The sequence below is a fragment of the Anolis carolinensis genome, chromosome 4, assembly GCF_035594765.1.
Source record: "Anolis carolinensis isolate JA03-04 chromosome 4, rAnoCar3.1.pri, whole genome shotgun sequence".
Classification (NCBI taxonomy): Eukaryota; Metazoa; Chordata; class Lepidosauria; order Squamata; family Dactyloidae; genus Anolis; species Anolis carolinensis.
This window is the reverse complement of record NC_085844.1, coordinates 81,212,267-81,239,118: the sequence shown is the minus strand read 5'-3', so window position 1 is coordinate 81,239,118 and position 26,852 is coordinate 81,212,267. Positions and strand designations below refer to the sequence as shown.

Below are 26,852 nucleotides of genomic sequence, written 5' to 3'. Positions count from 1 at the left end.
AAAGTCTGTTTTAAAGGTCCACTCCCATGATGGGTATGAGTCCAGGAATATATTAACTTAGAATGCAAATACAGTAGAGTCTCACTTATCCAAGCTAAACGGGCTGACAGAAGCTTGGATAAGCGAATATCTTGGATAATAAGGAGGGATTAAGGAAAAGCCTATTAAACATCAAATTAGGTTATGATTTTACAAATTAAGCACCAAAACATCATGTTGTATAACAAATTTGACAGAAAAAGTAATTCAATACGCAGTAATGTTATGTTGTAATTACTGTATTTACGAATTCAGCACCAAAATATCACGATATATTGAAAACATTAACTACAAAAATGCCTTGGATAATCCAGAACCTTGGATAAGCAAGTCTTGGATAAGTGAGACTCTACTGTACTTTGTAACTCGGGGACTGCCTGTACTTGACGGTCTCTAACTCTGGGCATCAAACCCATGTAATTCGTTTCCATTATGCGCTAAAAAAAAAAGATGGGGAGTGGGAAGAAACCGCGCAACAGCTCCTACAGTAATCTACAGGCACTATTTTATATCCGCGGCGGAAGAAGACGGGCGGTGATGAGACCTCCTGAAGGGTTAACGGCCCTTTGTGACACGCACGGCGCGCGCCCAACCGCCGCCCCCATTGGCCGCGCGTCCCTGTCCTTCGAGAAGTAGTCCCTGGAGCGGATGAAGACGCTCTTTTTTAACGGACCGCGTGGCTGCAGCGCGCTGCAAAAAAGGCGCGCGCTGCTGAGGCGATGGCGTCGAGCGCTGCTGAGGCGAAAGAAGGGGCGCCCGGCCCGAATTGGGGCGCCAGCTGCAGTCCAGCCGCAGCGGAGCGCCCGCTTCGAAGCGCAAGGCCTCACAGTGTCCCTCTCGCCGGCGCCGCAGCGGGTAGCTGGGAGGAGGAAGAGGCCGGGCCCCTGCCAGAACAATTCCCGTCCCACCTGGCAGCCATGACTGGCCGGGAGAAGGTGGCGCTGTACTGCGACGGGCTTCTGAAGAACTGCAAGGTGAGCCTCTGATTGGAGAGAAGCAAAGGGGATCCTCGTCCTCTGCCCTGGATGGAATTGACGTCACAGTGCGGTGGGGGGGGGGGGGGGGGAGGAAGGAGGAGGAAGCATACCGACAACAATATGTTGTCGAAGGCTTTCATGGCCGGAATCACAGGGTTGTGTGTTTTCCAGGCTGTATGGCCATGTTCCATAAGTATTCTCTCCTGACGTTTCGCCCACATCTATGGCAGGCATCCTCAGAGGTTGTGAGGTATACTGGAAAAACTAAGCAAGGAAGGTTTATATATCTGTGGAAGCCCAGGGTGGGAGAAAGAACCACAACATTCACACTGGCCTCCAGCAGACAAGAGTTCCTTCTCCCACCCTGGACCTTGCCTATATCTCACAACTTCTGAGGATGCCTGTCATAGATGTGGGCGAAATGTCAGGAGATAATGCTTCTGGAACATGGCCATACAGCCCGGAAAACACACAACAACCCATACCGACAAATGTGTCTCCACTCGATCTGTGGGTTCCCACGTTCTCTTTGACTCCTGGGACTTTTTAAAACAGACTCCCAGGAATGGTGACCCTTAAAAACAATGCTTCCAAGCTGTGGGCTTTTAGATTTACACGTTTAGTGCAGTTATTCATTGGGTTTTTTAAAGAAAAAGTGGTCAAGTTGAACATGAGCAAACAGTGTGATGCAGTAGCTAAAAAAGCCAATGGGATTTTGGGCTGCATCACAGGAAGTATCGAGGGAAGTCATGTTGCATCTCTATTCTTTGAACATGTTTTGATGGATTTTAACGAAGTTTTTTTTTAGTGTTTGTGTTTAATTCTGTTTTAATTTTTGTATATTTGTATATTTTAAATTCTGTGCTAATGCTTTTATGTCAAGCCGCATTGAGTCCTCTTTGGGGAGATAACCCCCAGGTATAATCTCCCTGGTGAGGTTAGATCAGCCCCCTCTCTCCTGCCTTTTAGAAAGATGGTGAAGACCTGGCTGTGGGACTGAGCTTTTGGGGCAGTGCAATGAGGCAATAATAGGAAACCTACTCTGCTGACCAGAGCCAGAATTGGTGTCCTGAATTGGTTTAAACAGCTGATTTTAAAGTAGATATAATGGATTTTAATGTTTAACATTTTAATGTTTGTGTATACAGTAGAGTCTCACTTATCCAACACTCACTTATCCAATGTTCTGGATTATCCAACGCATTTTTGTAGTCAATGTTTTCAATACATTGTGATATTTTGGTGCTAAATTCGTAAATACAGTAATTACTACATAGCGTTACTGTGTATTGAACTACTTTTTCTGTCAAATTTGTTGTATAACATAATGTTTTGGTGCTTAATTTGTAAAATAATAACCTAATTTGATGTTTAATAGGCCTTTTCTTAATCTCTCCTTATTATCCAACATATTCGCTTATCCAACGTTCTGCCGGCCTTTTTATGTTGGATAAGCGAGACTCTACTGTATTTATAATTACTTTATGTCCCGGCATGGAATGCTTGCCATATATATGTTGTGCTCCGCCCTGAGTCCCCTTCAGGGTGAGAAAGGCAGAATATAAGTGTTTTAAATAAATAATAAGTAATATTCTGCTATGGTTAGACCTCACCTGGAATAACACATTGTTCAATTCTGGGCACCACCGTTCAAAAGAGATATTGACAATCTGGAAGATGTCTAGAGTAGGGCAAATAAAATGATCAAAGGTCTTGCCGTATGAGGAGCATCTTAAAGAGCTGGGCATGTTTTTTATTATTATTATTATTAATAATAATAATAATAATATATTTATATCCCGCCTTTTCTCTCCATATGGAGACTCAAAGTGGCTCATAACTAAAAGCATTGCAATAGAACCAAAAATATAAAAGTAAGTATTAAACAGTATTAAACATCATCAAAGCATATAAAATCACAGCAGCATCTGACAGTCGTAAAAACCTGCTTTAAAAACCTGCCTGAATAAAAAGGTTTTGACCTGCTGCCGGAAGGAGAGCAGGGAGGGGCCAATCTGGTTTATTTGGGCAGGAAGTCAAGGGGAACCCACCAAAAAGTCTCTCCTTCCCATCAACCAAGCTTGAGATAGAGGTAGGACTGAGAAGGGCCTCTCCTAAAGGGGATCTCATGGCCCGGGCAGGTTTGTACAAGGGGATGCAGTTGGACAAATATCCTGGACCTGAACCTGAACCGCCTAGGGCAGTGGTTCTCAACCTGTGGTCCCCAGGTGTTTTGGCCTACAACTCTCAAAAATTCCTGCCAGTTTGCCAGCTGTTAGGATTTCTGGGAGTTGAAGGCCAGAACATCTGGGTACCCACTTGTTGAGAACTACTGGCCTAGGGCTTTAAAGGTAATAACCAGCACTTTGAATTGTGCCCGGAAACAGACTGGAAGCCAGTGGAGCTGCTGCAACAGGTCGTCTACTCCCTGTAGCCAGCCCGAGTGAGCAACATGGCGGCAGCTGTTTGAACCAGCTGAAGTTTCCAGGCACTCTTCAGAGGCAGCCCCACATAGAGCACGTTACAGTAATCCAGACAGGATGTAACTAAGGCATGAACCACTGTGGCCAGATCAGGCTTCTTAAGGAACAGGCACAGTTGGCGCACAAGTTTTAATTGTGCAAAGGCCCTCCCAGCCACCATTGATACTGTACCCAGTTCTGGTCACCACAGTTTAAAAGAGATATTGAGAAGCAGGAAGGTGTTCAGAGGAGGGCAACTAAAATGATCAAAGGTCTGGAAACTGCCCTATGAGGAGCAGCTTTAAGAACTGGGTATGTTTAGCCTGTAGAACAGAAGTTTGAGAGGAGACATGATAATCATGTTTAAATATAAGTATTGAGCTGATTTTTGTTCTGGGAGGAGGTTTCCCATTACGTGCTCCTGAAGGATACAAAAGTAACGAAAGAACAGATGTAATGAAGGAAAACAGAACCGTTCACAACTCTATTAAATATGTGAAAGGGTGTCATAAGGAAGAGAGAGCAGGCTTGCTTTCTGCTTCCTTGGAGACTAGGACTAGGAGCAATGGGTTCAAATGATGGGAAAGAAGATTCTATTTGACTGTACAAACTGTTAAGCAGTGTAACATAAGAACCATATTGGGACAGACTAAAGACATATTTAGTCCTACTTTCTGTTCATAAAAGTGGCTATAAGACATTATTTGACATTAGTCCAATTCTACCCTCCATCTTATGCTTCTCAGAAACGTATCTATTGCCTCTGATACTGGAGGTGTGATCTAGCAATCTTGGGATTGATTAATTTATTCCTCCATTAAATCCGTCAGCACAAAGTCACGTGCTGCTAGAGTAGAATGAGATATATAAATATAGATACCTATATAGACGAAAGGGAGCCCGTGGTAGCGCAATGGGTTAAACTGCTGAGCTGCTGAACTTGCTGACTGGGAGGTCAGTGGTTTGAATCTGGGGAGTGGGGTGAGCTCCCACTGTTTGCCCCAGCTTCTGGCAACCTAGCAGTTCGAAAACATGCAAATGTGAGTAGATCAATAGGTACCCCTCCAGCAGAAAGGTAACAGCGCTCCATGCAGTCATGCCGGCCACATGACTTTGGAGGTGTCTACAGACAATGCTGGCTCTTCAGCTTAGAAATAGAGATGAGCTCCAACCCCCAGAGTTAGACAAGACTAGACTTAATGTCAGGAAAAAACCTTTAACTTTACCTACATTTCTACATATGGAAAAGCAGCGCATGAATAATCTGGTGTGACTAGAGAACTAATTTTTGTAATTATGCCTGCAGAAAAAGTGGTTGAGAGATGACATGATCGTCATGTTTAAATCTGAATGATGTCATAAGGAAGAGGGAGTAGGCTTGTTTTCTGTGGCCCTGGAGTCTAGGACTCAAAGCAATGGGTTCAGATTACAGGAGAGGAGATTCTGCCTGAATATTAGGTAGAACTTCCTGGCTGTAAGAGCTGTTCAGCAGTGGAAGTCTCTGCCTTAAAGTGTAGTGAAGGCTCCTTTTCTGAAGGCTTTTAAACAGAGGCTGGATGGTCATCTGTCAGGGTAATTTGATTGTTCTCTTCCTGCATGACAGGGTTGGATTAGCTGGTCCATGTGATCTCTTCCAACTCTAATTTTCTATTATTCTAAGTGTACTTCGTAGGTTTTTAAAAGGGAGGACTGGAATTGCAGGTTGGCAAAATTTCATGGACAGAGAAAAAACAATGCAGGGCCACATAATTCCCAGGGATCAAAGGAGTGTTAGCTTGTTTGGTTTGTTGCTATTGAACCCCAAGCCATTTCTTTTTATAATTCTTAGGCTAAAGAGGTTATAAAGGTTTTCTAGTCAAACCCCCTGCCAATTAGGAAAACACATCAGCCACTGCTTTTAAAAAAAGGGCTATACTTCGATCTCACTGTATATTGACAACCACCAGGCTAGAATTTGGGTCATTTCTGAAGTGAATTTAGATGTTGCAGCGCTAATATGAGATTGACACCTTTGTGTTCCTTCCCCTGCTGCGTTGATATTTTGTGTTTTGTTTAGAATTTTTGTACAACCTTTCAGTCTTTGCTACCTCACTTAAATTAGAAAGGAGCCATTCAGTCCATCCCCGAACCATTCAGAAAAAACTATATTGAGTACTATCATCTGACATCTTTGGGTATCATGGCACTTTAAAAACACTAGAGAAAGGGAGGCAAGTTGGGCATCCCTTACCCAAATTCTTGGGACCAGAAGTATTTTAGATTTCAGATTTTGGGGAGATTTTGTTTCAACAACCTGTATGGATGATGTTGATTTCAGAGTTCCTGATGAGGAATACTTAATCTGTATTTGACACAGTATGACTTCCACCATCGAGAGAAATGGCTATTTAGCAAGATGAATTTAGAATTCAGGGGAAGAAAAAAGCAACAGGACTCTGGTGACTTTGATCATACATTTTAGCATATTGAGTCTAGCTAATAGTATAAGTGCCCTTTTGAATTTATTCCTTTTTTATTAATGTTATTGATGTGTGTAACGGCACTCCATGCAGTCATGCCGGCCACATGACCTTGGGAGGTGTCTACGGACAACGCTGGCTCTTTGGCTTAGAAATGGAGATGAGCACCAACCCCCAGAGTCAGACATGACTGGACTTAACGTCAGGGGAAACCTTTACCTTTACTTAACATTGAAAAGATAAATATTAATGGGAGTTGTTAGACCTGCAATATCAATACAGTTCCTTTTTTCTTTTAACATTCAACTGTCACCCCAGATAAAGTGGATTATAATATACTGTACATAATCGCCAACAAAGAAGATGACTAGAAACATGATTAGATTAGTTACAGCTCATCACAGGAGTTGGCGTAAGTCTTCAGCCAGTACTGTTGTTTAGTTAAAAGTGTCTTAAACAATATTTTGTATTTCGATCTGTTCATATGATGTAATTCGCTTTTTTGGATGGCACTTTTATAAATTTTTATACCTATTTACAATTTTGTGACTTGTATAAGTTACTTGTTTGTGACTTTTTGTATAAGCTGTGCTTTTTAAAAATTAGGCATAGTTATTGGGCTTCAGACTAGAAGTACATGGTCTCAAATATAAAGTTATAATGTAGACATCAATTTTGTGGTGGGCTGTAGAGCTCTGTAGAAAAAAGAATCTATCCCTCACTTGATACTTCATTGTTTCATAATCCTATATTTTTGTCTTTCTCCAAGCTTTATTTGTTTAGCTGCAGTGATTATGACAGAGTAAGAAGAATCAGTCCTGTCTTGGAGGAAAATAACTCAAAGTAATATCTTGTTTTTGAAAAATAGCTTAAGTATATCCCTAAACCTAAATAAAATGACTAATTTGGCTATTGTACATTTCTCCCTTCTATCCTGCATAAGGCAGAAGATGTTAATGAGGCCATTAGTAAATATCTTCTGGAAAAATTGAAGCAGAAGGAAAAATGGTTTGGAATCTGGAAGACTAATCCAGACTTCTTTTTTGTCAGTTCTGAAGAAATTCCCATTCCATATGTTGGTGTGTTTGTTGAGGTAACTAAACTGATGTTTAGCATTAATTTCATTATTAAGATCAATAACAAATGTGTTATTTTAAAAAGTCTATTGCTCTAGAATTTTGGAAATTAATTTTAAATATTGCAAAGCAAGCTGATAGTAGTGCTAATTTTCTGTCTCCTTTTATTAGAAAACTTTGCAGCCTTTGTTTTGAAATGTTCCAGTAAATAGATCTGTTTATTGATTAAGTCCACTGACTATATTTATATCTATATCCATAATAAAAGTGAAAACCCGTATCTATATCTATATCTATCTATATCCATAATAAAAGTGAAAACCCGTATGTGTGTATGTGGCACGGCTGTCTGCTCACACAGACAGCCTCCAGCCTCCACAAACAGGCTACAGTTCCCAGTGCTGAGGAGCCAGCAAGTCACACTTTTCCACTGACATTGCGGTCACAGCGAGCTCCATGAACATGTAGGCCTAACCCTGCCCAATGTCCTTCGCAAACACTACGGCCCACCATCCAAGGATTGCTTTCGTTTGGGGAAACATACCCAGAACATACCCAGCACAACTACACTTCCTGGAGGAGTTTGGGGGATTGACTCCACATGGTGGAAGTTGTAGTTCACCCTGCATCAAGTCAGAGCACTGTGACTCCTACTGGGGAATGTAGAGGAGTTGTAGTTCACCTACACCCAGAATGCTATGAACCCAAACAACAATGGCTCTGTGCCAAACTTGCCATGCATACCTGTTATGCCTACATTTGAATACTGGTGGGTTTTGGGGGTTTTGAAATGAATGAGAACTCCGAACCCCTCCGATGATGGACCAGGACCAAACTTGGCACACAGAGCCCCCATAACCAAAAGAGCATGTTGGACAGGTTTGGGGGAAAGGGAGTTATAGTTCACCTGCATCCAGAGAAACAGTGACCCCCATCGACAATGGACCGAGACCAAACTTGGCACAGAGAAGCCTCATGACCATCTGAACATACTGCAGGGGTTTGTGGGAATGGGCCTTGGTTTTGGGAGTTGTAATTCACCTGTATCCAAAGAGCACTTTACCCAGCCAATGACGGATCTGGACCACTCTTGGCACACAGACTCCACATAGCCTGCTGTGGATACTGACATGTTTTGGGACAATTGTCCCTGGAATCTGGGAGTTGTAGCAGTTCACCCCCATCTAGAGAGTACTGCAGCCAGGCGATGACCAGCCAACGACAGATCTGGACCACACTTGGTACACAGACCCAAAATGGCCAACTTTGAATACTGGCAGGGTTTGGGGAGAATTGACCCATGTTTCTGGGAATTGTAGTTCACCCACTCCAAACAGAATACATAACATTCAAAGACAAATAATGCCTTTTTCAAATAACCCGGGCACTACCGGGTCCCCAAGCTAGTCAACAATAAAAGACAAAAATACACAGACGAATATACACCGATCACAATCCTAAAACTCCTGTAATAGTTAACTAAAATAAAACACAATCACACTTGATTAAATAATACATTTGGTAAAATGGGATTAAATTATAAAATGAAAGCAGGGGAATAGAGTGACTAGTGTAAAAGAATCAATAGGAGAATTTAGATAAATTCATAGCCATGACAAGGGATCATTTTGTGAGATAAAGAGATCTCATGTTTCAGTATTTTCATTACTGAGCTCAGAAGGATGGAGTTAAATTCTTCTTAATTAAAAATACGGAGAGTCAATCATTATGTGATTACACTATATGTATTCTGTTTTTATTAACAGAATTCAGATCTGAACTTATTACAAAGCTTTCATATCTATCTGTGAAATTCAAAGTATATATGGTATGTTTGTTTTGTTGGTTTGTCTGTTTGCACCACAAAAGCTCCTAAATAGCTTGATGGATGTGGACCAAACTTGGCACACATAGCCTTCATTATCTAACTTGAAATAACTGAGGGGTTTGGACCCACCCCCTTTGGGCCCAGAGTTGAGGGAAACTAGATTGGCTGTGGCTAGGTTAAGGGGCCCTTTATTATGTTTCTGGGAATGAAAGGGAATATAGTAATTTGACATTTGGCTGTTGCTAGGTGGTGGCCCTGTGTGATGTCACTGGGAAAGAAAGTGTACTGGCATGGCTGTTGTTAGGTAACATGTATGGGGGGAAGGAAGGCATGGAGGAGGGAAGGGAGGGAAAAGAAAAAGATGGGAAATGAAGGGAGGAAGAATGAAGGAAATGAAGGGGAAGGAAGAAAAAGGGAAGGAAGAGAAAGAAGATACATGGGGGGAGGAAAGAAAGAAGGGAAGAAAGGGATGAAGGAAGAAGGTATATGGGGGAAAGCAAGGGAAGAGGGAAAGAAAGAAAGGAGAGGGAGAATATGAGGGAAATGGAGAAAGGAAAAAGCCACAAAGAGTTTCCATGCCATTGTCATGGAGGCATTGTGAGGTAGGCATCTTCAGAACTGGAGAAGAAAGAAAGCAAGGGGGGAGCAGCCCCTCTAACACCTGGGCAATTCCAGATATATATGATAGCTACTATATAAAATGCTCTTTGACCCAATAATCTTGCTTGCTGATCTTGTTTACACTTTGAGAAGTACTCTTGAACTCCTAATGCAGGATGGAATTTTCACAGTGCTCCTGAAGTTGTTAATGTGCCACTCCTGGCATTCTTCATCATTAGCTATGGTAGTATATGTAGCACAGTAATATTTAATGAAACCTGTCCACTCATGGTCATATTTATCACGATGCTCCCAAATTGCAGAACTCACATTCTAGATTTCCACATAGCAAGGTCTGTTTCATGCAGTCAGTCCAGTCATGTGGCTTTTAATTGGTAAATTTGGCAGTGTCATAAACAGCATAATCTCAAAGGCTGGCATCCTATTTATGACAAAATGCAGGCATAAGTCTACTTCTTGCCTGTAGATCCCTTTTCTTTTGTAATTGCAGAGGTCTGTGTTCTATATTTACCTTCACAACCATAACCACCTGGAAACCCACCTTTTTATGCATCCTGTGACCACATAATAGTTGGAGACAAGTGGTAGGAGGGCTGAAAACCATCTGGCTATGTGCCTAGAGCCAGATGTACAGTGCTGAAGATATCTCCCTGTCCTCCAAAGATTCTGGTAAATGCTGTATTCACATAGCCAAATGTTTTTTTAGTCATCTTCTAGTGGCTGCTACATGGCAGTGAAGGGGATAGGCACAGGAGAAAAAGATATATCTCAGTTCTTCAGAAGCAGAACTTTATGGCATGCCTTTCAGTGTGGCATGTAAGCCAAATATTTATTCCATTGACATTTACTAATTAAAAAAGAGAATGATATCCTGTGGTAGTTCACTTACCTACTTTCAAGAAATTGCAATTCTCACCCAGTGGTCACTGTCTGTAGGAGAACTTGCTCTAATGTGGAATCACTTGCCTACTATTGTATTGATATCTATTTATTAGAAAAAAATGTTATGAAACCACAGGTTTTTTAGAAATATATTTTTTTCTGTGCAATAATAGTGATATCTTTTATATATAACTTTTTCTCTTAAAGAGACTTAAAGCAGTATTTAAGATTTTTAGTTTTTCATATAAAAAGTAAAACATTGCTGAATATACTGACAAATATACATTTTAATCGTAATGATTTTTTCTTTGTTACATTTTTAGGTTACTTGTAAACTGCTTGAGAATCCCTCTGCTAACTTCAAAGTTTCTGTTTCTGTTGCTGAACCCTTCTCCTCTAATATTGCAAATATTCCAAGACCTTTAGTTGATGAAGTTCTGAAGGAAATGGATCATTGTGTGCCTCTTTTGGAAATCTATCCTGTAGAGGGGCAGGATACTGTAGTGTCTGATATAGCCAATGCTTTAGAAATTGTGAGGTAAGCTTTTTAAAAAGTAATATTAAACAGGGTAGTAATTATGAAGGATCTCTTTTAAAATAGAAAAATTCAGATGCATAACTACTTGTACATATCAGAATAAACATTTTGATTAATGGCTGAGGGTATTTCAGGGAAATTCAAATGCTACGCATATTTAGTTATTACATTTTGGGAGGAATAATAGCTATGGGGGGAGACATATATATATATATTTGTAGTTCCTGCCATCTCCAGTTCATTTGTTTCATTTATAGTTCCTGGATAGTGAAAAAAATGGTACTAGATACAAAGACTCAATAAAGATATTGAAATCCATATTATGGCATTATTAATAGCTGGCATTATCCCAGCATGTAACTTGGCTTTCCTATTTACTTGGCTTCATGTTAAAGTCAGGTGAACTCTCAAAATTGACATCTGAATTCTTAGAATACTTTATTTTACATCTGTGTTATACCTATCTGTCAATTGGTGCCTCGTCATCACCTTGGAATCCTATTGGTTAGTCCCAACTAGATTAAAGTTTAGTTATTTACAACATTTATATCCCGCCCTTCTCACCCCGAAGGGGACTCAGAGCGACTTACAAGTTATATGTACATATAATAAATCATATTAGTAGCATAGCACAATATTAGTATCATATATTACTATATTGTACTATACTGCAATATTATATGTAATACATATAATTATTACATTATATTGTATTATTAGTATTATATTATATTACAATATTATGATCAATATTATATGTAAATACAATATATTATTAGCATAGCATAATAGCATCGTATATTACTATATTGTACTACACCGCGATACTGAAATATTAGTAATATTACATGTAATATGTAAAATATAATTATTACATTTTATTATTATTAGTATTGTATTATATTGTATTAAATTATAATATTATCAATATTATATGTATATACAATATATGATATTATTGGCAAAGCACAATATTAATATTATACTAGCGTTGCTGTGGCTTATGGGAAGGGAATCCTTTGTTGGCCAGGTGGAATAGCCGTGAATAATTGCCTTGCAGCCTCAAAGCCTGGCTGTTTTCTTATGGGAATCCTTGTTTGGTGAGCTCGAATACAATGGAATAGACTTGCTGCTGGGTAGGCTATGTATTTGCATTCTAGGGGAATGGTTTTTTGGGCTGCTAGAATTGCAATGAATAGCCTCACTACTTCAAAGCTTGGCTGCTTACTACCTGGGGCAATCTTTAGTTGGTCAGTTTCAATAGTACAAAGTAGTATCGCTGCTTCAAAGCCTGCCTGCCTTCTACCTTGTGGAATCCTTGGTTGGCCAGGTTGAATAACAATGAATAGTCTTGGTGCGGCAATACTTGGTGCGGCAAGTATTGATGCTGCAATTAGTCTCCTTGATAAGCATTTAATGGCCTTGCAGCTTCAAAGCCTGGCTGCTTCCTCCCTGGGGGAATCCTTTGTTGGGAGTTGTTAGCTGGCTCTGGTTGTTTCCTTTCTGGAATTTCCCTATTTTCAAAGTGTTGCTCTTTATTTACTGTTCTGATTTTAGAGAGTATATTGTTCTGTATTATTATACCACAGTAATTATTATATATTATATTTATAATCTTCTAATATCTGCTTAGAATGATATTATATGGCCCCTTCTACACAGCTGTATAAAATCCACACTAAACTGGATTATATGGCAGTGTGGACTCAAGATAATCCAGTTCAAAGTAGATATTTTGGATTATGTGCCTTGGCATTCTGGGTTATATAGCTGTGTGGAAGGGCCTACACTGCCATATAATTCAGTTCAAATCAGATAATCTTATTTTATAGGCAGTGTGGAAGAGGCCTGTCCTGTGGGTGCCATTGTGGCTGAGGGGGTTGCTATGACACGAAGGGGGTGGGTCCTAAAGGCAGCAGGGCCTACCCTGCTGACTGGCAGCCGGGGGAGAACGGCTCTTCCTCATCCTCCTCCCCCCCCCCCGGCCCCCGTGCTTTCTAATTGGATGTCTATGTGTTCCTGTTTGTGCGGGAGGGAAGCCCCTCCAAGAACAGCAGCTCTGGCAGCTGGCTCTCTCTCCTCTCTCTCTACCTGCTCTTCTCCATGTGCTGGGCACCCCTGTTAGCTGTAAATACAGTTGCCCTCCTCAGGGCAAGTGCAGAGAATGAAGGAAAACAAGAGGATACCATTCCTTCCGAAAAGGGGGGGGGAGTGAAAAATAGATATAGGCCAATCCGTGTTTTTGTGGTGGGTTTTTTGAGTGAAAGACATACCTTGGATGTGTTGGTGTATTGTGGCCAAATTTGGTGTGATTTGGCCAAGTGGTTTTGTTGTTAACTCGGTCCTATTTATGTACATTACATTTATATATAGATATAGATATAGATATTACTATATTGTTGCTGGGGGAAGGGGCTCCCAAGTGATGATGCAGGAGACATGTTGGAAATGTGTCTTCTTGGCTCCCCTTCTTCACTCTGGGCCCAGAGCGGCAGTTATTGCTGAGTGGGGAGGGGCTCCCAACTGATGACACAAAAGACATGGTGGAAATGTGTATTCCTGGCTCCTCTTCCTCACGCTGGCCCCAGAGCGGCAGTTAATGGTAAGTTGACACATAAGTAAATCCCATTGATTCAGTGGATCTAGTTTAGTTTGGACTCACAACAAAGTCACACCTTTATTTCCCTATTTGCTTAAGATTCTTACAATTAATGTAAAGTGTCTTGCTTTCTCTAATATGACAGTCCCTTTGACTAGTAATGACTAATAATTCACATTTTCTGTTATGACAACCCCATCATTTTCATTACTATACTATAAAAGACTGCTGAAATTTTCAACAGTTATTTAAGGATTTTGTTCCATTTATGACTAAAGACTGTTCAGGTTTGGTATATAGGAAAGCTCTTTAAATCAGTTTACAACAGAGATGAGAATCATGTTGTTGCACTGTAACTCCCAGCATTGGTTATGTTGGCTAGTGCCAGTGGTAATGCAGTTTAGCAACATTTAGAGTAGGGTGGGAAATGCCCAGCCTATGAGCCATATAAGGCCCACAGAGTCATTAGTCTGGTTCCGTGGCATCTGAGGTCTCTCCCCCCCCCCCCCCAACCTCCCTTTCTTCTTCTCTTTTTCTGGGTGGCACAAGCTGCGATCAGCTCCACTGGGCGGTTGGCCTGCCTGCCTGCCTCCTGTTGCCCTCTGCTTTCCTCTTCTGGGGATCCGGCCAGAGGGAGATGCTCTGACATGTGGAGGGCCTGCAGCCCGGACAAACTGTCCGCCACCTGCCTGGATGGTTAGAACTTCATTACAATTCTGCCCAGGCTACGCATTGGTCCAGGTCTCTGGTTTGATTCATGTTGACTCCAGGAGAAGCCCCCACAAATCTTACCTACATAGGCTTCCTGCAACATGCTTGGGGGTCGATGTTCCCCACCACAAGGTGCCTGATGATCACGGCCTGCCATATGGCAAGGACTGTCAACCTCCTCTTCTGATGCCATGTGTCTCCTCGCCTGATACTTAGACATACTGTGCTCACACATCATTGGTGCCTCTGAGTCATACAAGTTGGACACCTTTTATAGCATCCAGGATGAGGAGTTCCCATAGCTTACGCACCACCCTAGATCAAATTCGGCTTTTTGTTGAGAATGCTCAACCCAAGGCCTCTTAAAGGGTTGAATCCTCTCCTGAGAAAGAAGGGAAGAGGACGGACGCAGCCTATACAAAGATTTACTCTACCTATAGGCACATAAATAAAAACCTGTTTCTGAAATGTTATATTTCTTTTCCCTATTCTTCCCTCTCCTACTGAGTTGTTAGTCTTTTAACAATTAATGCTTCTAAACTAAGTCACGGTCTATATATTCTTTGATACATTAAAATAACAAGCACATCAAGGTCATGTTACTTTACATCCCATTTAGGTTTTTCTATGACTTCCTTTGGAGAGATTGGGATGATGATGAAACCAGTGAGACTTATGCTGCACTGATAGAAGAAAGAATTAAGATGTAAGTATAGTAGGGTTTCGCTCATCCAACCTTCACTTATCCAATGTTCTGAAATTGTCCAACTCAGTCTGCCTCCTGCCCGGATCCACAGCTGTTTCTCTAGGCAACAAGGATTGACCTTTTTACAGATTTAATTTCCAACAATGTTGTTACAGCAAGTTCATTTTATGCAGTTCTATCTTTATTTGTAGTCAGTTTGTTAGTAGGCAATTTTTTTATCGTCAATGTTTTCAAAACTTTGCGATGTTTTGGTGCTAACTTCGTAAATACAGTAATTACTACATAACGTTACTGTGTATTCAACTGCTTTTTCTGTTGATTTGTTGTAAAACATGTTTTGGTGCTTAATTTGTAATATCATAATGTAATTTGATGTTTAATAGGCTTTCCTTAATCCCTCCTTATTATCCAACATTTTCGCTTACCCAACATTCTGCTGGCCAGTTTATGTTGGATAAGTGAGACTCTACTGTATACTTGTCAGGCTTTGTTTTCATAAAAAGTAGAGCAAATGGAAATTCTATGGCTGATTGCTCAAATGCTGGAATATTTCCAACAAAATAAAAACAGAGTCACCAAATAACATAATAATTTTATTTCTTACTTGCCTCTCCTTTTGATTCGAGGCAGGTTACAACATAGCTAAAAACACATAATCATCTTAAACATTCTTAAAATACACATATTAAAACGTAATTCCATAAAATAACATATTAAAATACATAGAACAAAGATTAAAATGCAAAATGTGAGTATAAAAATCATGGTTAAAACTGACTGGGTAGGCCTGCTGGAAGAGATAGGTCTTCATGAAAAAGTCTTTTAGGTGATATTACCTTGCATGCTAACATGAAGGTTAAGTTAGAAGCCTCCTTCCTGACATTCTTATATCTTTGTGTGTGTATATATATTCATTCAAAGAAGAACATCCTATTATGTGAAAACTCCATCTTCAGTTTGAAATGCAGTTCAAAGCCAGGTTTAGGATCTCAGAGAGATGTGGAGGCCTAGGGAAAAAAAATCCCATGGGGTATGGAAAGGGATGGGTCGGTATTTTTCTTCCTGAATCCTTTTCCTGAAAAAGTTGAAAAAACTGGATGTTCAAATCCTTTCTTTTAGAATTATGATAAATATTTAAGACCGTTTTCATACGTTTGCTGTCACAAATCACTTCTTAAAACTATGTAAAAAATATTTTATGTAAGATTTTGTGCATTTGAGAGCAACACAACTCCTTGTCTAGGTATGCTTTTTTCATTATATTTGTGGCTACATTATCTTTGTGACATAATTATGAAGAATGAGTATAAAGAATTACATTTCTCAGTTTGACTTTTGAGGATTTGATTATTTGTAGATATGATTAAAATGCTCTCTCTAGGAATCTTTAGGGCCTCCAGTCTGACTCTGTTGTCAAATTAACCATAGAGTCACACTGGAAGACCTAGAGATTTCTAGAGAGCTGTTTGTCATGTAAAAAAATAGTGTGGTTTTTGTGTGTGCAGATTTTCCACTTTTGCTAAGATCCTGTACACCTAATCCTCGCTAATGTGGAAAGCTGACTGTAATTTACTTTGTGTTGGCAGTTTCTTCTGCTTTTTGAGGATTTTTTCTTGCTTTTCATAAATTGACAAAACCAAGGGACGAAATTATTTTCAGTCTTTAAAGGTGCTAGTCTTGTACCAGTTTTCCCCCTCACCAGTTTTTAAAAAAATCACTGTCCTTTCCTTCTCGGGGGGGGGGGGGGGGGAGACCAATGTTTTCCCCCATAGCTTCTAAGTTGCCATGTATTTTACACCTGGGCCACCTCATCTGACATTTGTGAGAACGGAGGCTCAGTTTTCTTGTATTCAGCTTCAAAAGGAAATGTTCTAATTCTCTTAACTCTTCATAGTTGGTGTGATATTCAGAATGGGATTATTCCTCCGCCAATTGCGCATCGTTTTAGAAGACATCTGGAAAAGTACAAGAGCATGCATTTAGAACTAATTAATTACCAAAGCAATATTAAGGAAGAACCCACAGCAGAAGAAGCAATTGAATGTTGGAAAAAATACTATGAATTAATAATGTTATGTGGATTGTTAAAAATATGGGAAGATTTACGCCTAAGGTAATATCATTTGTCATATGTTTTTTCAAAATACAACAGTCTCTGAAAGTAAAATGATGTTGGCTGTTGATCAGCTACTTGCCTATAATATCTATCATTTTGCTAATTGTAAATATAGCCAGCCTGGTACTGAATTATATTACAGTCCTATATGTGTGTGTTCATTGGTAGTTAATGAAGTTAATTCCAAGGTAAATGGCTGTAAGATTGCAGCCTTATCTGTTTATATGTGTTAAAATTAGAACCGTAGCATTAGGTTCATAGAGTAATATACAGTGAGGGAACACTGTATACTTAAATAACTGGCATATATTATAACAGTAGTAAGATTCATCCAATTGTTTTAGATTTGTAGTAGATTGCTGATTTTCTTTAAAAGGTGGTCCCATAGCCATTGTTTGAATACATACTTTCAATGCACCATTATGTTCCCTGTTTTGATTTCACACATTTATAGTTGATAGATCTGAAACAGGAAAACTGGGAACCTCCCTCCTCCAACCAGGGACCTTCTAGTAGCATATTATGCAGCCATAAATAGACAGTTTGAGCTCAGTGTGTATATACTAGTCACATGTTTCTCTTTGATTCTGCTGTGCATATGGAAAGATCATACTGTTACTTAAATTCCACTTTAAGCAGAAAATGTATTAAAATGTATTTCAAATAGCATCTGCTTGGTTGTCTCTGAGATGCATTATCTGTGCAATGTATCATTTGAAACCTTCTAGGTAACATAAACTTTTTAGTGGTTACTCGTCCCACTGCTGGGCACTTTATTCCCTCACTTCCCACCTAAACACTCCATTCGTGTTGACCTTCCCTGTGGTTACCAATTTTTTATTCTGGTGGCTCTCACTATGGCTTCCTCCAGTTCCTATAAGAAATATTTGGCCTGTGGGGCCAAAATTCCTGAGAGGGATGAATTCACAGAGTGGTTCTCTGTGAATCCACACAATCCCGCTCGTTCCTCCCCTCTATGCAAACCTCCCCCTTGCTTGCTGCTTCTGCAGTGAAGGAATGTGTGGCCAGGGCTCCCTTTTATGCCCTGGTAGGAGTTGGCGGGTTTACCACCAAAATTTGAAAGATCCAGCTTGGGAAGCTTTCCGTTAGAGCCTGTGCAGGTGCAGTAACTCCATATATGTGGATTCACAAAGTATCACTTGAAACATGGTTGGTTACAGTTAAGCAACCTGATCTTTTCAACAGAATCTAAACATAAACTTGCAGTGTTGCATTAAAAACAAATCTTATGGTGCAACAAACTTACATAGCCCTTGTAAGCATTGCAAGACCTAGAGAACATGGCTTCTGCTTCTTCCAAAGAAGCAAAAACAAAAGCAGGAGCAGAAGCTAAAGTGTATCTTAATACACACACAGCCACACCCCACTGAATGTTGTCCAAACTTAATTGCTTAACTGCTGACCTAGATTAGCTCTTGCATATTAGTATGGGTTTTAGTTTAACACATACATCCTTGGTGTTGGTCTTCAGCATACCCTAACAGATGTCTCTCACTCCCTGTTGTCTCATCTCCATTCTTAACTATGAGTCATTTGTAAGTTTGATGTTTGTAACTTGGAGACTGCCTGTACTTCATATTTTGTTTGCTTTGCAATTTTAAAGAGTTTGTAGTGCCACACATTTCTGGCATAATAATTTTGTATAGAAATATTTTTCAGGACTAAATATACATATTGGTTTAAATCTGAAACAAATGGTATGTATACTTTAAATCAGTTCGGTTAACATGCATCCAAAGAATGCTTTGTTTAAAAATAATTGTAGTTCACTTTCAATTTCAGGGCTCATGGACCTCTGACACCAAGAATATTGAAACGAAGGAAAGGATACAGAGAAGACAGAAAAAGTGTAACTTATATTATTGCAAAAACAGTGACACCAGAAATGGTAAGGAAACATAGGTAAATGTTTTCCCCTGACATTAAGTCTAGTCGTGTCCGACTCTGGGGATTGGTGCTCATCTCCATTTCTAAGCCGAAGAGCTGGCATTGTCTGTAGATACCGCCACGGTCATGTGACCAGCATGACTGCATGGAGTGCCATTAACTTCCCGCTGGAGTGGTACCTATTGATCTACGCACATTTGCATGTTTTCGAACTGCTAGGTTAGCAGAAGCTGGGGCTAACAGCGGGAGCTCATCCTGCTCCTCAGATTCGAACCTTTAGGTCAGCAAGTCCAGCAGCTCAGCTGTTTAACCCACTGTGTCACAAGGGGCTCCAAGGAAACAGACATTTGCAGAAATATTCAAGTGACTGGCTCTTTTCTTCACTGTTGTGGCTTCTTCAAGTCTTCATTTCTATCTTTTTTCCTTCTTCAAGTCCATATGGTGCCTCTGTTTCCTAAACAAAACAGTGCAGAATTGTTCTGTCTCACTTTAATGTAGACTCAGTTAATTTCTTCTCCCCATGTGTTTTTGTGTTTTGTTTTTGGATGCATTAGTAGTAAGGCTTTTTGCTTTGTTAAACTGTCTAGCAAAGGATATAAATATCAGTATTTTTGTATTGATAAGGTGTTTTGTTGCCACAGTCAGTGATTTAAAAATGTCGTTATTTCTGACACACTTTTGATTTGTTTGTTTGTTTATTTGACTTAGATTGATTTTTCATTTAATTGTATTTTTTTAAAATAACTCTTACATTAATTCTTTATAATGGGATTTATAACAGTTGCAGCAATGTGCTTTTGACTTCTTATTTTTCATACTGCGCCTCTCTCATGTCCAGGTTAAAGGCTTATCATCTGACACGCTTATTCAACAACATGATAACTTAAACTCTGCTTTAGACAGCTGTTACAGTGGTGATAATGTGCTTCTCTTTCCTGGAGAATATAAGGCAGAAAACCTTTCAATGCTAACTGAAGATATCATTATTAAAGGTCATTAAAATATTTATCCTCTTCTTTTGTCTTTACACTTACCAGATTAGAAGCAACAGATACGATTTTTAAAAAATAATTGGATTACCAAAATTTCTCAGACTAGAAATTGATTAAAATAGGAATATTTCTTTGGCTATCAGAATTTACAGGGTAATGATTTGTATATATGGTTTTTTTTATCAAGGCAGTTGTTTTTTAATCAAAGAAATATCACTTAAATGCTCAAGTCTAAGGCACAGTTCGCGGAGCAATTATATTCATGTGCAGCATTGGTGAATCATTTATGACAGCACCAAATTATTTGGAGTGGGGTACAGACTTGTCTTTAATAACTAAAATATCCTATTTTATTTAGGAGTTGGAAGACCAGAGGAAACAGTAATTGTTTCAGATCCTGCCCACGAGAGCTTTGTAGTATCCAGGGCCCAAAATGTGAAATTAATGAATATTACCTTACTACAGGAAGGGACTGTTGATGGTATTGTTGTAGTTGAATCCGGACACACAATTTTGGAGAATTGTGTTCTGAAATGTGAAGGAACTGGCATCTGTGTACTTGTTGGAGCTTCTCTGACAGTTATAAACAGTGAGATTACTGGAGCACAGGTAATTTTTCAGTTCAGGTTATGATGCAATATGTATATGTGAATGTAAAGTGTTTGCATAAAAGCAGGATATATTTTTATAAATATATGCTAAACTCTACATAACGCCACCTGGCTCAGTTTTTAAAACTTTCTTCTTTAAAAGCCTGCCTGAATAAAAAGGTTTTAACCTGCTGCTGCAAAGCTATTCTGTCTTCCGTAGACAGAGAAGGGAGTTTCAGGTGAGAAACAGTCACTGAGAAGGCCCTCTCTTGTCTTCTCAATAACTGCGCTTGTGATGTGGGTGGTACTGAGAGAAAGGCCTCTCCTGAGGATCTCTGGGCCTCGGAAATGTTATCTGCCAAACAGCCTCAACCTGAGCCATATAAGGCTTTGTGTCATAACCAGTACTTCAGATTGTTCCTAGAACTAAATCGGCAGTCAGTTTGCAACAGGGGAGTTGTGTGTTTCCTGCAGCTTATTTCAGTTAACAGACTGGCCACAGCCTTGTGGACCAGCAAAAGTTTCAGAACAGTCTTCAAAGGCAGCCCCATGTACAGCATGTTACAGTACTCCAAACAAGATGTAGCTAAGGCATATACACCATAACCAGATCCAGCATCTCAATGAATGGGCACAATCGGTAGAAGTTTTAAATGTACCAAGTCACTCCTGGCCACTCTAGAAACCTGGGCCTCCAGATTCAATACCAAGTCCAGGAGTACCTCCAAACTGCAGACATATGTCTTCAAGGGAAGTATAATGCCATCCAGCACAGGCTAGACCCTATTTCCTTCTGATTGACCAGGAGTACCTGTCTTGCCTGGATTAATGTTCGTTTGCCCCCATTCAGTCCATTGCCAATGACAGGCACTGGTTTAGGGCCAGGACAACTTCTTGCCTTTGAGTGAAAGGGAGTAGAGTTGGGTGTAATTTACATATAGATGGAACGACATCCCAAAACTCTAGATGACGTTTCCCTGTATAATGGATTTGTTAGGCAAAATTCTAAAAACGGCCAGGACAGTAAGGACTTAATGGGAAAAAATAAAAAAGAACATGTGCTCCTGCCATTCAGGTTTGGCATGTAGGCCAAATCCAGACATTGTGGATTGGTCCTCCTATCCATCTCAAGTATGGTGACTGTTAAAATCCTCTTTTCACTTTGGCAGCAAAGATCAATCTCTATGTGCTTCAAATAAGCAATTTTTAAAGTTTTTAATCACAGTGCTAAATGTGTTTCTTTTTATTCTTGCAAACCTTTAACACAGTGCAGTGAACAAGTTATTCATGGCTTTCATGTGAACATTAAACTTTTTTTTTTGCATTCAGGGTGCTGGAGTTGAGTTATATCCAGGAAGCACAGCTATTTTGGAGGGTAATAAAATTCATCACTGCAACAACTTTAGAACTATTGACTCCTCACGAGGTAGTCTTGGTGGGATTAACATAAAGGTAAATCATTGCCACACTTAATGTTTTTGGAGGGGAAGTGGAAGCAGGCAGTCTTTTTAAGATTAATCACTTCTGAGTAATTGAATTCTGACCAAAGACAAATTCATAAACAAAATTTTGATTTCCAAACAGGTAGTTCCTGCTCCTAAGTTAAGGATGAAAAACAATCATATCCACAGTAACAATGGCTATGGAGTGACTATTATTAAGCCTTCTGAACAGCTTGGTGTCACAACTGAAGGAACAGTGGAGACTGCTGCAGCAGGAGACGGAGAAGATTCAGTTTCCAAACTAATGCAGGAACTGAGCCTTGAGATAAAAACTAATATACTAGAAGACAATGATAAAGGCATCAGCATAGTAAACTGAACTTGCAGTTTGCTTTGATAAATTTAGTACTGTATTAAATAAGACCCGACTAAGTGTTTTTACTTTGTATACTGTTAAAACTATTTGTATCATACTTGCTGTTTCTAAGTAAAGAGAAAGCTCTATAATTCAGAGTGAATAGAGGACTTAAATTTAATTTCCATGAGCAGATATCTGCACTAGAAACTAAAATTATATTCGCTAAAGGAATTAGCTAAAAGATTATAATTTGAAGCCAATATTTCTAAGTAAAGTGATTTTTAAAACAATTTTTATTCAAGGAAACAAGCACCAGCCTGTGCTGGATTCGTGCCCCTGATATCTATCAAAGCAACTGCCTGGTAAAGACAGAAGGAATTTTTTCCTGGTCAAAAGATATCACCAGACAGATGAGACCACACCAAGAAACTCTTCCTCAAGACTTCACGAAGAGGCAGTTAATCACATCACTATATTACCAATGTGATATTCATGATTAGGAGAATCACCTTAACTATGGTCTGATTCACAAGTAATGTATTTTCTGTTTAAGCAGGAATAGGTCAGAAATCCAAATGGTCAAACACTACATCTCATGAAGTGGCTGATTTTTCCAATATAAATGTTTGAAATTACAGAGGCACGTGCACATGTGGTAAATAGATGCACGTGCACAGCAGTGTTGGAACATTCAACGGCTGATTGTAATAATTGAATAATGGCTCCGCACTCCCTCCCCAGAGGGTATATATCTGACTTGGTGAGGCCGTGGGCTTAATTCCTCCGCTGTATCGTGGAAGAGTCACCAAGGCATTACTGTCAGTGGGAAGGAAGGGTGGGGATGTGTGGATTTCACAGATGACCACTCAGAGAACCACAGTTACAGGAAAGCAACTCACTGTTCTTCCATGTGGTCTCTGAAAACTGCACATGTGATAGATTAGTGAGCTACTCACCATGGATGGTGGGTGTCATGCCACCGCTGAAAACAATACTGCTCTCCCAAAGGCTGCATGTTGTTTGGAGGGGATGTCCAACTTGTAATGAATGACAAATGTAGGCATGGCCCAAGTAGCTGCCCTACAAATGTCTTCTAACGACACCGGTTGAAGGCCACCGAGGCTGCCATCACCCCTGTGGAGTCCCTTTAGATGTAGTGGAGGTTCTTTGCTTTGTAGCTGATAGGCCATCATGATCATAGCTATGATCCATCCCAAGAGTCACTGAGGTGAGACCAGGTTCCCCTTGGTATCTGATTGGTATTTAAGAAAAAGTAGGTAAAGTGTGAAAAGGTGCGTTTCTACTTAGGTAAAAGGAGATGGCTCAGCAGACATCTAGAAGATAAAGGGAGTGTTCCAGTGATGTAGCTGGGTTTTGGAAGAATGCTGGTAAGACTATGTCTTGTAAGTGGTGTAATAAAGATGCTCTCTTTGGTAGGAAGGTGATGTCAAGGCGCATCACTTCTTTGTCAGAGTGAAAGCGAATATAAGGCTCATCTGAGTGGAGGGCGCAGAGTGCACTTGGCTGATGGTCTGATATAATAGCAACTAGGAAGGCTGTTTTCCATGAGATGTGAGAGGTCATTTGTAGCCATGGGTTTGAAAGGAGGTTTCATTAAGACAGAGGATCAACTCCAAATGCTGTGGTGGAAGAGGAGCGGGAGTGGGGTGTGTGTGTGTGTGTGTTAGTGTTTTTATATCCTTGTAGGAAAAGTTGAATCATAGGGTTGTGGAAACAAGAAGGAAGGCCATGTCTCCGTCTGTGAGCTATGATTGCTGTGAGGTGACATTGGAGGGATGATAAAGACATCCCTGCGGATGTCAATGACGCAAGGAACTCCAAGAGGGTAGATGTTAATGGAGATAGAGGATCTACGCCATGTTGGCGGGCAAAGTTAGTGATTTTTTTCCATTTAGCATCATATGATTTTCTTGTAGGTGATCTGTGGGCCACTTGTAGGATGTCCTTTACTGCTTGTGATAGGAGTGGTTGCAGACTCTCCATGCTGTGAGTTGAAGGTACTCAATGTCTGGGTGGCATAGCTTGCCGTGGTCTGCTGTGAGGTCTGGGTGCAGAGGCGGTCCACCCGCCAGGCGAGGGAGGCATTTGCCTGTGGCGCCATCGTCCCAGGGGTGCCCTGGAGCCTCCCGGGATGATGGCGCCACCCCCCGCCTCCTTTGGCTTGGTGCCAGTCATTCCCGCCGTGGCCTGGTCCTTCCCGGGAAGGACAACGCCGCGTGGCTCCGCAGGCCCAAATCATGGTGAGGACCAGGCCGTGGCGGGAAGGACTTGCTCCTATGTACAAAAAGCCAATAATTAAATACAGATAAACAGTAACCCCTTGCAAGCGGAGATGGGCTACCGCCGCCGCCATGCATTTTGTAAACACCCAAGGTGCAGTAGAAATTCTAAAAGGTAAAATGCGAAAACAAAAAGCTTGATCACCGACCATAAAATCTAAATACCTATGGTGATGGGTGGCTATTGCTATATGAAAATAAGCGTCTTTTAAGATCCAAGGTGGCAAACCACGCCCCCTTAGGTAACAGGCAAAATTGTGGCAATGGAAATAATCCGGAATTTCCAGGCATGGATATAATAATTAAGATGTCTCAAGTCCAAAACAGGACCAAAAAAACCCAGAAAAATACAGGATGAAGTGGGACAATTTCCTCTTTTTGCAGTAAAGCAGTTATCTCCTGTCACAACGGCGTGGATAGAGTAGTTTTAAGGCAGTCTGTCTTCGGCTGTGTATGAAATTCAATAGAATATCCTTTTGTAATGACCTTTAAAACCCATTTATCTGAGGTAATGCGATGCCACTTGTGAAAGAATAGTGCCAATCTGTCTCCAAAATGAACCTGAAACTGTTGTGTAGTGACCACAACCTTGTATGTGGAAGGGGCAGTGATACCATCATTTTTTGTGCAACCCGCCACCAATGTTAGAGGGATGGGATGTGGGGAGGGGAAAATTTGAAGAAAGCTAAAAGTACCCTCTTGCTCTAGGTTGATAACACCCCCTGCTCTGTTGACGAGAGCGGCCTAACGGCGGTTGTCTAAAAGCAGGTGGTTATGGTACTTGCGGGAGCTGTCGGTTCCCGGCAGTGAAAGGTCGACAGTAATAAGACAAGAACTGTGTATTTCTACTTGGTTGGTAAGCACCCTGAGAAGTGAAACCACATTTCCACTTTTAAGCTCCGTGTCCCGGTGAAACAAGCCATTGTGGACTGGAAGACTTTCTGCTGTATCTCTACTGTCTTCAGATAGTGTAGAGGTGCGAAGCCGTGCATGTCATTGGATCGCAGTTACAGTTGTGAACATTTGGCCTGCAGCATCTGCAGTGTGTTTTGCCATGTCCTTTTGGGTCCTGGCAAGAGCTATAGCTTTCTGGTGGTATGCTCTTGCGAACATACTATGTACTTGTGGTAAGGTATCAATATATGCACTCATCTTTTTTCCACAAGTCTTTGTATGAAGCCATGTAAGCTCCATAATGGGCCAGTCGTGTCACAAAGCCGGCCGTAAGGTGAGCCCTCTTGCCCAGGATCAAGCTTTCTGCCATCTTTGGTGGGGTGGAATGAGACCTTGCCGACCGTCTCCCTTGAGTAACCTTTATAGCCAATGGGTTTAGGTGGCTTTGCTGCCCATGGTGCAGAGGCTAGATCCACTTTGTAAAGGAGATAATTTCTTCTAGAGACTGGAGGTACCATCAAAGGGGAGCTATCAGGGATTCTAGCCAGCTGCAATAGAAAGGGCAAAGGTGGTAGAGGTAATGAGATGGGAGGTAGCTGTTGATCAGATGGGAACAGCGGGTCTTCAATAGTTTTTTGTGGGGTAGGTACTGGGAGGTTCAGTGTTCTCGACAAGCGAGTCATGAGGGCAGAAAAACTTCATCCGGTACCAAGGGTTCCAGTCAAGGCAGAAATATAAGGCATGGCCACATCTTTATCATAGAGGGAAGGCTGCAGGGCAGGCTGCACATCATGAGGTGATAATATGGGTGTCTGAGCATTATTTAAAAACCTCAACAGGGCCAAAGAAATACTCCCTGACCCCTGGTGAGCAATGGATAAAGTCATCCTGTGGAAAAGTAGGGTGGTGTTGGTTCCATCCCATGCCCGCTGACGTGGTGGGGTGGGAAATGGGGGCTGTGCATAAGGCAAGGCAGGCTGTGCCTCTGAAGGTCCTGGCATTGGCCCAGAGGAGGGTGGGCGCTGTGCCGGGGTGATATGGTCCGGAGATAGACTGGTTGGAGTGGTAGGTGGCAACTCACCAGGTGGAACCTGATGGGACAGAGTAGGTTCGGTCCCATATGGTGCCAACTGCGTCCCTCCCTGTTTTGGGGTGAGAAGGCTGTGGCGGTCTGTTGCGGGGGGTGGGCTGTCTCCAAAGGGAGCAGGACTGCACCCTCTGAGCAGGCGTTACTGGGGCTGCTCCACCCCTTGAGAAGAGCGTCATCTCGGTGTGGGAGGAGCTTTTAATGGTGTGTGGATGCCAGGCAGCTTGGAAAGGCCAGGCTCTGCTGAAGCAGGGCGATGCTTTTGTC

At 41.0% G+C, this 26,852-nt stretch overlaps 1 protein-coding gene across 3 annotated transcripts; it reads left to right on the top strand.

The window, feature by feature from the left end:
* The first annotated feature begins 633 nt into the window (after positions 1-633).
* shcbp1l (SHC binding and spindle associated 1 like) lies at positions 634-22,464 on the top strand. Of its 3 annotated transcripts, XM_003223420.4 has the most exons (10): positions 640-1,013; positions 6,881-7,030; positions 10,668-10,882; positions 14,812-14,898; positions 16,793-17,011; positions 18,818-18,923; positions 19,761-19,914; positions 20,273-20,523; positions 21,834-21,956; positions 22,089-22,464. In XM_003223420.4, exons 1-10 carry the CDS (start codon positions 759-761, stop codon positions 22,323-22,325), a joined length of 1,797 nt encoding a protein of 598 aa, XP_003223468.2. In that variant the 5' UTR covers positions 640-758; the 3' UTR covers positions 22,326-22,464. The 3 variants fall into 3 exon arrangements, with proteins under 3 accessions (XP_062836787.1, XP_062836786.1, XP_003223468.2); XM_062980717.1 differs by lacking the exon at positions 19,761-19,914 and having other exon boundaries at positions 634-1,013; positions 20,380-20,523; XM_062980716.1 differs by lacking the exon at positions 6,881-7,030 and having other exon boundaries at positions 639-1,013.
* Positions 22,465-26,852: the final 4,388 nt, after the last annotated feature.

Coding starts and splice junctions, on each gene's coding strand:
- shcbp1l (XM_003223420.4), top strand. CDS start 759: ATGGCGTCGAGCGCTGCTGAGGCGAAAGAAGGGGCGCCCGGCCCGAAT. Junction 10,883..14,811: donor AATGCTTTAGAAATTGTGAG/GTAAGCTTTTTA, acceptor CATCCCATTTAG/GTTTTTCTATGACTTCCTTT. Junction 20,524..21,833: donor GTGAGATTACTGGAGCACAG/GTAATTTTTCAG, acceptor TTTTGCATTCAG/GGTGCTGGAGTTGAGTTATA.